We start from the raw sequence: 12,463 nt of genomic DNA on the forward strand, positions 1-12,463 counted from the left end.
GTTTGTTTGAAAAACCATAAAAATTAACCTAATTTTTCTGTCCTCAAGTCAATTCTTATGATTGAGGTCTTTGAGCCTGTCTGAAAATCCTACTTTTTGAAAACACAATGTACTTGAAAACACTATAAGTTGGAGGATAAATATTTGGCTATTTAAAGTATTTTTTTCAATTCAAGTAGTGTGTTTGTCCACTTGAATCGATTGAAAGATAAATTGAATTGAACGAATTTGCTAAATGAACAAAGTGTCTTATTAGATATAATCAGGATGTCGATAGTAAAAGAGTGCCCTCATCAATTTGAGCTGCGTCTAAACCTTAAAGATTTAAGTAGCTGTTTAATTATGTAATGATGTGATGAGATTATTCAAGTGTCACACAAATCACGCCAGAATATTTCTATATTCTGTGATCATAAGTGCTTTACTGTTTAATGTAAACAATAAATTTGCAAACAAAAATAATTCAAACAGCTTGCGGTTGAAATAAATAATTCCGAAAACAAATAGGAGATTTTCGAGAGAAATAATCGCCTTTGTTAAGGGTGACGGTCCCACATACTGGAATTTCGGGATTAGGGTAAATACTTATTTGCTCCATAAATATTTGTTTTAAACGTTACGGCAGCCGCATTAGAGTCGCTTTTTGTCCTTTATAAGCATGATTAAATTTTAAACATGGCACTGTGAACGCCCTAGGAATTGCATTGCGCTGCATTGGACATGTGCCACGCAGTTGGCTCTGTTACATTATTGCTCCATGGAGGATCATAAAGACATGGAGATTACGGTATATTTCACATATAACTGGAGTCAACGAGAAAATGGTCTTCTCGATAAATTTCGGTTTTAGTTTTTTTGCCTCTTTGAAAATTTGACCGCAGTTTCTCATAGTTTATTTCCACAGTTTGTTAGTTTACACAAAATTTGAACAACATGCTTTTCCGATTTTCAGATTTCCCCGAAGCTCTATCACATTTGCTGATTTCCCAGCGGACAAAATTCCGATATTCACTTTCATTAATGTGCTTGTTTAATATTCAAATTCAGTCATTTTTAACTTCCTGGATGGTAACAACGTCCAGGCCGTACGAGATTTTTACATAAATCGCTTAAACACGCCAAAGATCCGATATTTTTAAACAGAAAATACGCCTCTATAAAGATAATTCGCGATCAGACCGTTTACCTTGCATTTGCATGTAGGGGGATGAAATATAGTGATTAAATTTATCGAAACGACTATCTTGTTGGCAGTAACTACGGGAAATATGTCGTCGATTTATAGAACTTTATATTCCTGCAGAAATAATGTAATCAGGATAAGCGCATGACACTGGGCTAAATCGACCGAATAAACTGTTTGTTGTGGAGTTGTGCTTCTAGGCATGCAATAATCGTAATTAAGATGTTATTACAAATCTACGTTTAAATTCTATAAAAAATCAGAGGTTTGGTTCTCTGAAAAAATGTTTGAACAATTTATGGCTGACCCAAAAACCAAAAATAGTAAACTTCTATTTTTTGTTTGTGCATCGAATTCCAAGTATAACCTAACCTAACCTAAACTCAATTATTATTACCTCACTTACTTTAGGTCTGTTCGTAGAGGCAATTTCAAACTGATTTCCATCTGAAACTTGCTGACTTTTATTGGTTGAAAGCTTACGTGACATTGACATTTTAAGGGTAAATACCAACCACAACTTCAAAAGTTCCTTTCACAGTCAGATCTACTAGGCTGCGCAGACCTACAAAGTTTGATTCACCTAATCGACCTAGGTTTAGTGTGAAAGAATACAGACAAAGACTTCAAACATCAACAACACCCTCAACGACTACAAGACAACCACAAGAAAATAATAATGCAAGGTTTAGGTTCCCTAACAGATTGAGAACCAGACCTACAACAGCCAGCAGCCGAATTGATGAGGACATTACTGATGAGATTACTACCACCATAAGGTCGAGATTAAACCCCAAACAAACAAGACAAGAACAAATCACAACCACAGAAAATAGTGGGATTATAACTGAAAAAGCGATTAAAGACCCAACTTAATTTCGGCCAGAAGACAAGTTTGAAAGAAAGGATCCAGAAAAAGTTACGAAAAAACGAAACTTAACCGGAAGAAATGAAAGATGATGATGACGAATGAAATGAGAGAATGACACCACCGAACAAATGGTTGAAAACGCTGAAGAAGTTGAAAACACCATGGAGGAAGAAGATACAAGCAACGATATTTCCACTGAAATTTCAGTTGAAGAGAGTAACGTAACTGAAGACGTGTTGAAAAGCGATGACTACACATTGTCTCAAAGAGTGTCAGATTTGACATCTTCATTTAAAGACTACGACAAACCAGGAGCGTTTAATGCTATCGCACCTAGAAGCAGAAGCATACCAAGTCATTTCACTTTATCCACGATCCAATTTTACCTATCGAAGCATTCTTCCCTGGATTAAAAGAGAAGAAAGAAAGGAGGTAAACTTAAATCTATAAACTCAAAAAATTGTGAAGAAAAATATTGAACATTTTTCGTGTAATATTGAATATTTTTCTCCTTTAAAGTTTAAAAGAGTTAAAAGAAAATTTGCAATTATGTATGTATAAAGAAAATTATTATTTTTTTAGGACTATAGAACGATATGTATTATTAGTTGCATAAGTTTAGTTTGTAAGAATAATAAATAGCTCTGATTATTAGTTGGAGATTCATTCTGCGAACAGACCTTATGATAAATGTTCAAATTAAAAACCATTCTAAATTTGACACTTATCCTGTTCTTCAATGTTGTCAAGTTTAGTTTTGTAAACTACATTTTTAAGTCAAATCAAAGTCAAAATCACAGTGGGCTTATTCTGTACTAACACTTATTAACTTCACCGTGTATGACTAAAGCTGTGATAGCTGTAAGAAATCAAATTTATGGCCGAATTTAAATATTCATGAATTGCAAACCCATAAACGGGTGAAAGCAACACAAATGCTCACAATAGTAATACGGACCACTCCGTATGTCTAAAACATACAAAGCCTTATAACTGCGTGTCACCAGGGACCTATACTTATTGTTCGAGCACACAACTGTACCGGATTGAATAAACACAATTAATGTATGAAGTTTATTTATTTCTTTGCATTAGAAGGGCAAAATGAGGGTGGTGGTCGCCAAATAACTGTTACATTAATAAATTAATTGTGCTAATGTCTATCAAGTATAGTGGAGAATGTTAATTTCTGTTTGCGTATGTGATTCACTAAGTTTGGCAGTTTGGCTCACTGTTGGTTTGAAACTGATATTACCAGTAAAAGACAATATTTCTAGCTAATAATTCGGGGACATTGACCGCTGATTGAGAATTAAAAGCATGTCATACAAGAACACACCTTAAAGAATACTTAATAGGATGAGAACAATATGATGAATAGGTTGTTACAGGCGTGTTCTAAAAAAGTACCGAGGCCATTTACTCAATATAGTTTCTGAAAAACATCCACTTTCCTGTATACCCACTTCATGCACGAGCATACTCACATTAGTCCTATGTCACTTTTTCATGGTTTTCGTGGAGAAACGTCTTTGGCGAGGAGTGAAAGAAAAATGCATCCCCGTACCGGGTTTTAAACTCTCGAGTTTTCACCTATTTAATCATTGCCCATATAAACAGGAAAGAATTTTTCACGTTGCGGCGAAATAAAATGACGCAGGTGGAAAAGGCGTTTTTCGTTTTATTTTCGGGTATCTGGCGGTTTTCTAAATTAAATGGGGTTTTTACCGCCAGCCCAGCGGCGTATAAAAATACACGGTCAATTGGAAACCATTTTGGTTAAATGTGATAGAACGCCATTGCTTTTTATCTCCATTTTCAATTAATGGAAATGTATTTTATTTAGCATCGTTAACTACTTTACAGTGGTTGCCTGGCAATTTCTTTCCTTTTAAAATTAAATTACGCTAGTCCAACGTCGTTTAATCGATGCGGAAAATTTCATACTTGTTACCAAAACAAAACCGAATTTTTCTGTTACACCCCCAATAAACCGAACAAAAAAGCCACCCACATGCACAAGAGAAGCGTAATTCATCATGCGCTAATTACAGAGAGCCATCTATCATCCCATATTAAAAAAATGTTAACAGATGATTCATTCACCAATAGACGAAACAAACAAGTTTTGTTAATCGGAGACGTAGTGATCGATCACAATGTCACTGCGCCCTGTTCTTTTAATGTTTGCTTTTGCATGTGAAGGGTGGTGGAGCCGTTGATGACCACAACATGACAGGAACACTTAGACAATACAAAATATTAATCTTGTTGAAAATTAACAGATACTGGTGAGTCGCCACTGACAACAACAATCAGAACAATTATCGTCATTTGTCTATGAATGCGGTTAGGAAATTACACACTAGGTATGTGGTCAGGATGCCTGCTCTTGATTGATACCTCAAACTAATATTACAGTGCCAAACGAGTTTACCAGTTTCCATCTCACGAATCCACAAACTTGTGTGTAATATTCTCATATTCATAAAGTAGACATTTGTAAATAAACTGGACTGTTATTTTCGCTTGTGGCACCGCTCCTTTTGCAGGTAAAAGGAAATATGATGCGTTTTTGCAGATGACAACTTAAAAGGGTAATGTCAACTCGAGTTTAATTACGATAACCGAGGGCTGAAAGGGAATAAAACATCGTAAAATAACTTTTCCATTAAAGATTAATTGAATCCCTTTTATGTATCTCGGTGAGAAGTAAATTGGCTTTTTAAATCCGTCAAAATGTCAGTGCATAAACGAAAGTAATTTATCATTCGCCTTACCTTTAGCAGTTACAATGAGAAAAGATCAGGCCAACTCTAATTTTTCTTTCGATGTGGAAGTTTAATTTTTAATTTTTTTGTCTTCGATGGCTTTATTATGTTACGATCATGTATACAATTTTTCACTTTTAGTCTGAAAATGTATTGTACTTAACATAGTGTTTACATAACCTATTTAATTATTTCTTTGTAATAGAACCTACTTAGTAAATAATTAAAATGAACCCCACAAGTTTCAGGTTTTGATTGTCAACAGGTTTTGTCATCTTTGGCTGCTACACTATTTTGACAGAAACCGTAAAACGGTTTTATGTTCGAACAAAAGTTGAAACATTTCAGCATTTCCACGTTAATAAAATTATAGAAAGTCGTAAAAACTTTTTCACTACTTTCCTAATGAATGTAAAACGTTCAAGTTCAGACGCAAAATTATCAAGTCTCTTTAGTGTCTCGTCGGAACCGAAAGAATTATTATACTCGAATAAAATGCAAAGCACCGAACCTCTATAAATATTTATAAATGCAGAAAGACGCATTTTCCGACAATGCATTTAAAATATTTTAAGGTAATTCCCGCACTTTTATGAAAATCACGGAGTACAGATTTTTATTTAAGCGGTTAAATTTTTAATGGAGCTTCCTCTCTGCCTTGGCCTGGTGGAAAAATGGGTATTTAATTTGAGTGCCATTTTTGCCCTCCGTTTGTACATTACGCTTAACAGGATTTGGGATTTAGTCCAGAAACTGGAAATAACGCGAATATAGTCTTAACACTCGTATTTTTTGCGTTTTAACCATTTTGCTACGATTGCAAAACAATTTCCCACAAGTTCGATTACAGATTTGAGATTGGTTCGTTACAAAATGGTAGATGATCATTTGAGCTTAATGGTGTAATTCCGCCACAGACTTTGACATATCTATTGACTTTCTAGTCCACACAATTGCGGTTCCGTTACTGAACTCTGATTGTTGAGAACAAAGTTCGTATTTGCTCGGGGCGTGCTACACGAAATTACAGAATTCGAGTTTGTTATTTGCCTTCGAAACATTGCGGTATAATGACTTTTAACCAAAGAAATTATTTCACCCTTAAGCCATATGAAAAACGTAGCCTGAATTTCTAATACAACTAGCTCAGGTAAATGAGCTAAATTTGAAAAACAATATAAAAGTTGGTAAAACTTTTGCGTTTACAAAACTCCGGCTCCAAAATCAATATGGGAGCGTTAATATTAAACGGCCATTAAATACTCTGTCGGTTAGAAACAAGTTCAGAACGACTTGCAACGCGCTCTTTGAAACGATGAATATTCAAAGGCACGTCCTGTCGCCATAGTGGACTGCCAAAGCTTAGTCGACGAATGCGAGAAATGTCGTCGTTTGTGCCGATTGGAAAATTAAATTAACGAAAGTGTGTTTGTTAAAACGAATAAAAATATTCAGAACAAATAATTAATTCATTATTTTAGGACAGTCAAACTTAAACAAGTATTAGCCATAAAGGCCAACGCATTTGTTGAAAACAGAAAGGTCACGTTTTCTTGTTATTCTTAAGTTAATTAAAAATAAAATCCAATTTCGGGCGGGAATTAATAAAGATTTCCTGATTTTTGATATAAACAAAAGTATTAATTAACATTTTTGACAGAGACTATGAGAAATTGTGTATTTTTTATAAATGTATTGTTTTCAAGTTTTCAGAGAAACTTTTAATGAAGTAAAATAAAGTCTAGACTTGATTTTATATCCCTTTACCATTCTAATTAACTTCAGTATGACCAAGAAAAGAGAACAAATTTATATTTATAAAACTACTGTTTTAAAGTACTTTTGTCTAATTTTAACGATTTTCTAAGCGCAGCTGAGACTCGATCTAGAAAAACAAAGTAATAAGTCATTTTAAACGTAGTAAATAATTTCAAGTACACTCTATACTGTCTTTGAATTACAAGTTGGATGAACATAAAAATTGAAATTACTGTGTAAAGTAATCTTTGCAGACTTTTGTTCTTGAAAATAATGATTCACTGAAGCGACTTGAAACATGATCCAAAACAAATTGACGAGGTAATTTAAAAAGTTTCGTAACGAAATAGCAGAAAACTGAATTAGAAAGAAAATAACAAACTGAAAGTTTTCGTAGTTGTTGGAAAGTTTAAAACATAACCGCCAATCATTACTACATAAACTATACGATAACTTTTCCTTAACTTGTATTAAGTTTTCAGGCTATCTGGATTTATAAGAGTTACAGCTTTTGCACCAGATTTCTGCCATCAGGTAGCGCTTATTTAAAAGTTAAAAGATGGAGGAAGAAAGTTTTTCGAATAATTTATATGTTACATGGCGGCCGGGGAAAGCAAAGCAAACCGAAATTGGCATTCGAAGTTTAAAAAAGTTACCAGTCTCTCTAGATAAATTTCTAGTCTGTTCTAGCGTAGGTCTTTAAAGGTTTCGACTAGCATGTGATTGTAGTGAGGTAAAATATTAGTTCTTCTTTAAAATTTCTCGGCAATTAGCCAGCTCAATCATATTTACACATTTTTCCGAAGAGAAACAAACAAAGAAGTTTATTCTTCTTTAAAATATGATTGGGGTCTGAAATCAATCAATCAATCTTTCTGGGCAATTAGCTCTAAATTATTTAAACAAATTTCTCTGCTCTTCTTTTCTAACGCTAATAAAATTTAATAATTTTTTAAATAAACTTTGTTTCAAAACTTAAAATATATTGTATTGGTGTGGTGGTGGCAACAATTCGTGACTAGAAAAATGCTCATACCACACTAGTAACGTAAATAACTAATATTATGTAGGATAAAAAAGTGCTGATCTGTGCCAGTCTGCTGACTGTAAACACTACAAAAATATTTCATATATACTGGAAAGCTAAATGGAATAAATAAATTACATTCAATGAGATGACGTTATTGGCAACTGGATCAGTTCCAATTTCAGGAAGAATTCTTTGCTTTATTTCCCGGTAAAATTTTAGTGTTGTAAACGTTTAAATTGAAGCAATAAACCAAACACGTGATCGCTATACATAAAAGGTTTCCGTTTAAATGATTCGGTTTTAAACGGCTGATAGATACATAAAGGGTAGACGGCCGAATTGCCATTTAAGGGTAATTGGTGCAATTTTGCACTACTTTTCATTTGAAACGTTGGACGTAATTTATTCTTTTTAAGGGAGGTAATTTTTATTTTCAACTCTAAAAGCATGGGGCAAAAGTTCAAACGCAGACACTAATGGAAGAGACAAATACTTATTATTTTGCCACGCGAAATATTCCCATGAAAATCTTATCTTCATTAATTACCGTTGCAGACTTCCTTAGAACATCTCATTTGACTTAACACTAAGTCCAATTCCCAGTGGTAATTATTTTCTCTTTGCCAAGCTGACACTGATGGACTTCTGAATTGCACCGACATGACAAATTCTGATAAAATCCGAGAAGGATAAATGAAGGGTTGGGGCTGTTAGCGGGATTCTTCCTATGATTTACCTCGGTAAAAGTGGGGGAGGGTTTATCCAGTTTCTAATCTAGATTTGTCTAACTTTCATTTCTTGACAACCGAGTAATTAACTGAAAATTTAACACTTGAGTTTTTTCCCTTGGGGAGTGATCAACCCTACAGGTACGAGGTGGTTAATTTGCCAAGCAGTGTCTCTAATTAGAATTTGAATCCGTTGCCGAGAGACACTGATTTAGGCCCGCATTATAATTCACCCTTGAATCAGTCATTCGTAAAATATTGTCTAGGGTAGCTCCGCAACTTTTAAACCCTCCAACAATCATTTGCCAGAAATATTAAGCTTCGTTTAATAAAAATGGTATTAATTAGCGTTCTATTCATTTTACTAACTGGAAATATTAATAAACATTAGTTTTGTTTAAATTCGTTCAATTACAGCCAACTAATTCAACTAGCTCTGAACTCAATGAACCTTTTAATGAAATATTCGTGACCTGTGGCAATATATTTATGTTACATTCGTTTGAACCTAAGTGAATTGAACCTAGCGTTTAACTGCTGGGCGTGGTCTTTCATTTTACACGTAGCACGCATAAAAATCAAATTTTTGGCTCCATTGCTTTACTTTAACGACAATGTAATGGCAATCATGCTCCAAGGAGCTTTCCATTATCAACATAAACCCGTCTTCGCAGATCTTTGCGCTCTAAATGGAATTGGAATTTGGCAAACAAAGAATTTACATCTCGTTCGAAAATCAAACTTTTCTAGAGACTATTATTCCATCGCCTGATTTGTTTCTAACTTCAGCCGGTTCTTGTTCTGATATCGAAGCGCAGTCGAGTATATGTGCTTTGTAGCCGTCTCTTTGTTTTCTTTGTATATACTTACTTGAACGTAATGATGAAAATTGTAGCAAAAACAAAATTTCGTTGTATAGTTGTTTGTTGTCCCACTCCATCAAATCCAGTAAAATTGACTGGACATAAATTATGTTGTTTGCGTCGAGAAGTATATATTCATTAAAGCCCTAGTTGTCACATGAGGCAACAAAAACAATGTAATTGGTGAAAAATAGGGAAACACCGATTTCCTTGCTAATCCAAATTGATTAAATTGGCCGGAGGGGACAAAAATTGTCCTAAGTAACGGAACTGGTGGGAATAGAAAAATATATATGTCCAGATTATGTGCACTGGCGCCTATAGGGTTGCTAGAGGGTTAGCAACCTAATGGATAATGGACGTGTATTATATTAAAGCCAGCGCAAATCTAGGATTAAAATCCTACTGTTTTGCTTGAAGCAGTTTGGTTCATTATTTTTCGGATAATAATAAGCAAAACGACGAGATAAAAAGTTAGAAGAGTTAGAGTGATTATAAAAGTTATATAAACATTCTTCCGAAGGTGAAGACAAAAAAATTTTGCCTTTAAAACTTTAATATTTTAGTCCATAAATAAATTACCTAAAAATGACATGTTGAATTTAAGAGGATTTTTCTGGCAGCTGTGAGAAAAGTTCCTAAATGTGTTAGGGGTTGGAGGAGTAGGTTTTAGTCAAGAACTGAAAAAAGAAGCATAAAAGACTCTTCACAAAACACAAAATTTCGTTTTACTACTGCAGTTTATATTCTTTAAGGTGTTCTTTAGTTAACTTATGACTCTTACACGTGACCTATAACAGTTAATCTTGTGGCTTAGTTGATTTGCTCTTTCCAATCAAATCGCATACAAGTGAAACAAAAAAACCTTCTTCCTGTGTTCTCTGTTTTATGTGTATAAATCACAAAAAACAATTATTAACCTTTATGAAATTCGACGAAGAAGAATGTCTGTCTGTATTTCCAGATTAGCTACTCCATCTCTAGACAAAAATGACGACGAAGGACGATACAAAAGGACATTTAATTTATATGTCCGTTGTCCTGGAAATATACTGTAATTACTATTTCGCGTGCCAATAAGGAATAGAAATTGCGCTCTCTGTATGAAGGGCCGTTTCTGCTTCAGCTAGATAAAATGTTTCGCTTTAATAAATTTTAATGAAATCTGCAGTATTTAACGTGTCCTATTTTCGGTCTAACGAATGGATTAAGCAGAAATTGTATTTTGCTTGCATTCATAAATTTGCATGCTTTTGTGTCGCTCTCGTTAAAAAAGTTATGAATGGCTGACGTTTTAATTCATACGATGTAATGTACTTGATGATGTATTATTCACTTCGTTGCTAGTGCAACGGTTGATTCAAATTAATTAGTTGGTTTGGTGACCGAAGTGGTTTTTCTGCATACAGTTACTATCATATTAAATTGATTTTTTTTCTTTGTTTTAGCTAGGGTTGGTTATTACGGTCCTCGCCTATTCTCGTCTCAGCTGACATTTACTTTGACGAATTAGTCCCCTGACTATATAAGATACAGCCCGAGAGCGGGCAATTGTCAACTCGACACCGTCTAGAGTTATTGCAGTTATTTTTCTTATTCCATTTGGAAACACGTTTTGCTGTCCGTGCAGGAGTGTATTATGCTGATTAAACAGGGGAGTAGTAAATAATAACCAACCTATTATCCTGACAATATGAAATACGAGTCTTGGATGAAGAAATTTAACATCATTTACACCCTTCAAATGATCTGAATGAGTTGAAGTGTTTTGTTATGAGGTTTGCCAGATAACTTTGTAAACGCTTCCCTTACAAAAATTCAAGACACAAGAAGAACTTGACCCATTTTAAAAATTCGTGCTGAAATCTGAATATGCAGAATTCTCGGTATTTACCGTTGGCATTATGCAGCTGAATACTTACATTTCACTATGCATACAACAGCAACTTAAAATATGCAAAGCCTTTTTAAATTACAACGCCTTCCTGCCGTCGCCTCCACTCAGCAAGCACTTGATTCGAAGGCACGTCACTCATATTTTAAAGTTTCTTTCGTCTGGACGTTTTCCTCCAAATGCGGGTACACATTTCCCTTGTTAGCATGCAAAGCACCCGATTTGGCTGAGGAAGTCTAATTATAAGAAAAGTAGCAGAATGTTCTCTACTTAATTCGAGTGAGCATTCAACGAATGCAGACGAAATCATATGAATAACAGGAATAAAACGATTGTAACATGGCTTGCCCTTCAATTTTAAGTTTGTAATTAATTGTTGATAATGATGCACTTTATTTTTATCCTTCATAACTGAATTCTCCAGTATTTTAAAACGTAAATGAAAGTAGAAGATTGTAGTGGTTTATATGAGTGTTATAAATAATGCATTATTCTTTTTATTAATGAGTTGTAATTCACATATTAATACAAAATTTATTAGTGTTCTCATATAAATTCCGCTGTTATTTTAGGTAATAACTCTGCACTTTTAAACTGAGAAACTATTACTAACAAAAACATTGTTCCAGACTATGTGCTCGGCGGAAGCCCTAGGGCTTCTGTATACCCGGCCAGGTCACCCATGGCAGCACAGCCCAACGCAAATAACCAACACAGGTACGTTTTTGTTGTAAACAATAAACTTAGGTGCTACATTAAAGACTGTTATTATACAAAAAGCTCCTGCACCGGGCAAACGTGCGCGTTTCTTTATTTGAGTTGACGGGAAAGCGCTTTTACCGCAGGAAAACTTTATAAATACGGAATTTGCCTCCACAGGTCGGAAATTGTAAAGAAATTGTTGAGTAATTAATTATGCATTTAACCAAACCAGTACGGCGGAACAAAGAAAACATGTTGCCGTTTATTTGAGACAAACATGTTAGAATGGGAAATTAAGTGCCTTTTTGCTTGATTTTCTACTTAATTAATTAACGTAAAACGTATTAACGAGTATTACGGCATTGTATGACGTGATTTTAATCTAGTTGAACCATAAATCATTTATGTTGCTTTGTAATAGTTTAGTTAACGCAGTTTGATTGGTTAATTTTGATTGAAATATTTGACAGTTTGTGTAGCTTTAGGATTTCAAATTGATGGTCATAAGAAAGTGAAAAGTACGAAGGCGTAGAAGGGCCACAATCGTTATTTTTCTTAAATTTTTACTTCAAACTCAGAAATTAACTAAATTCCAACTTCAAAATTCTAATATTTTGGTTCGAAGAGTGTTTTTGCAATGTTGACAAATTAACAAATTCTACT

General features: G+C 34.2%; 1 protein-coding gene across 6 annotated transcripts in view; it reads left to right on the forward strand.

Annotated features, from left to right (window-relative positions):
• The window catches only part of Ten-a (Teneurin-a transmembrane protein), a 155,851-nt gene that overhangs the window by 76,750 nt on the left and 66,638 nt on the right, over positions 1-12,463 (forward strand). For all 6 annotated transcript variants that reach the window (XM_081982261.1, XM_081982262.1, XM_081982263.1 and 3 more), the window contains one exon: positions 11,728-11,815. In XM_081982261.1, the coding sequence (XP_081838387.1) occupies positions 11,728-11,815 (88 nt within the window). The remainder of the gene's footprint in view (positions 1-11,727; positions 11,816-12,463) is intronic.

Source organism: Ips typographus, linkage group LG6, assembly GCF_016097725.1.
Source record: "Ips typographus isolate SLU linkage group LG6, UJ_Ityp_2.0, whole genome shotgun sequence".
In the NCBI taxonomy this organism is placed as follows: domain Eukaryota; kingdom Metazoa; phylum Arthropoda; class Insecta; order Coleoptera; family Curculionidae; genus Ips; species Ips typographus.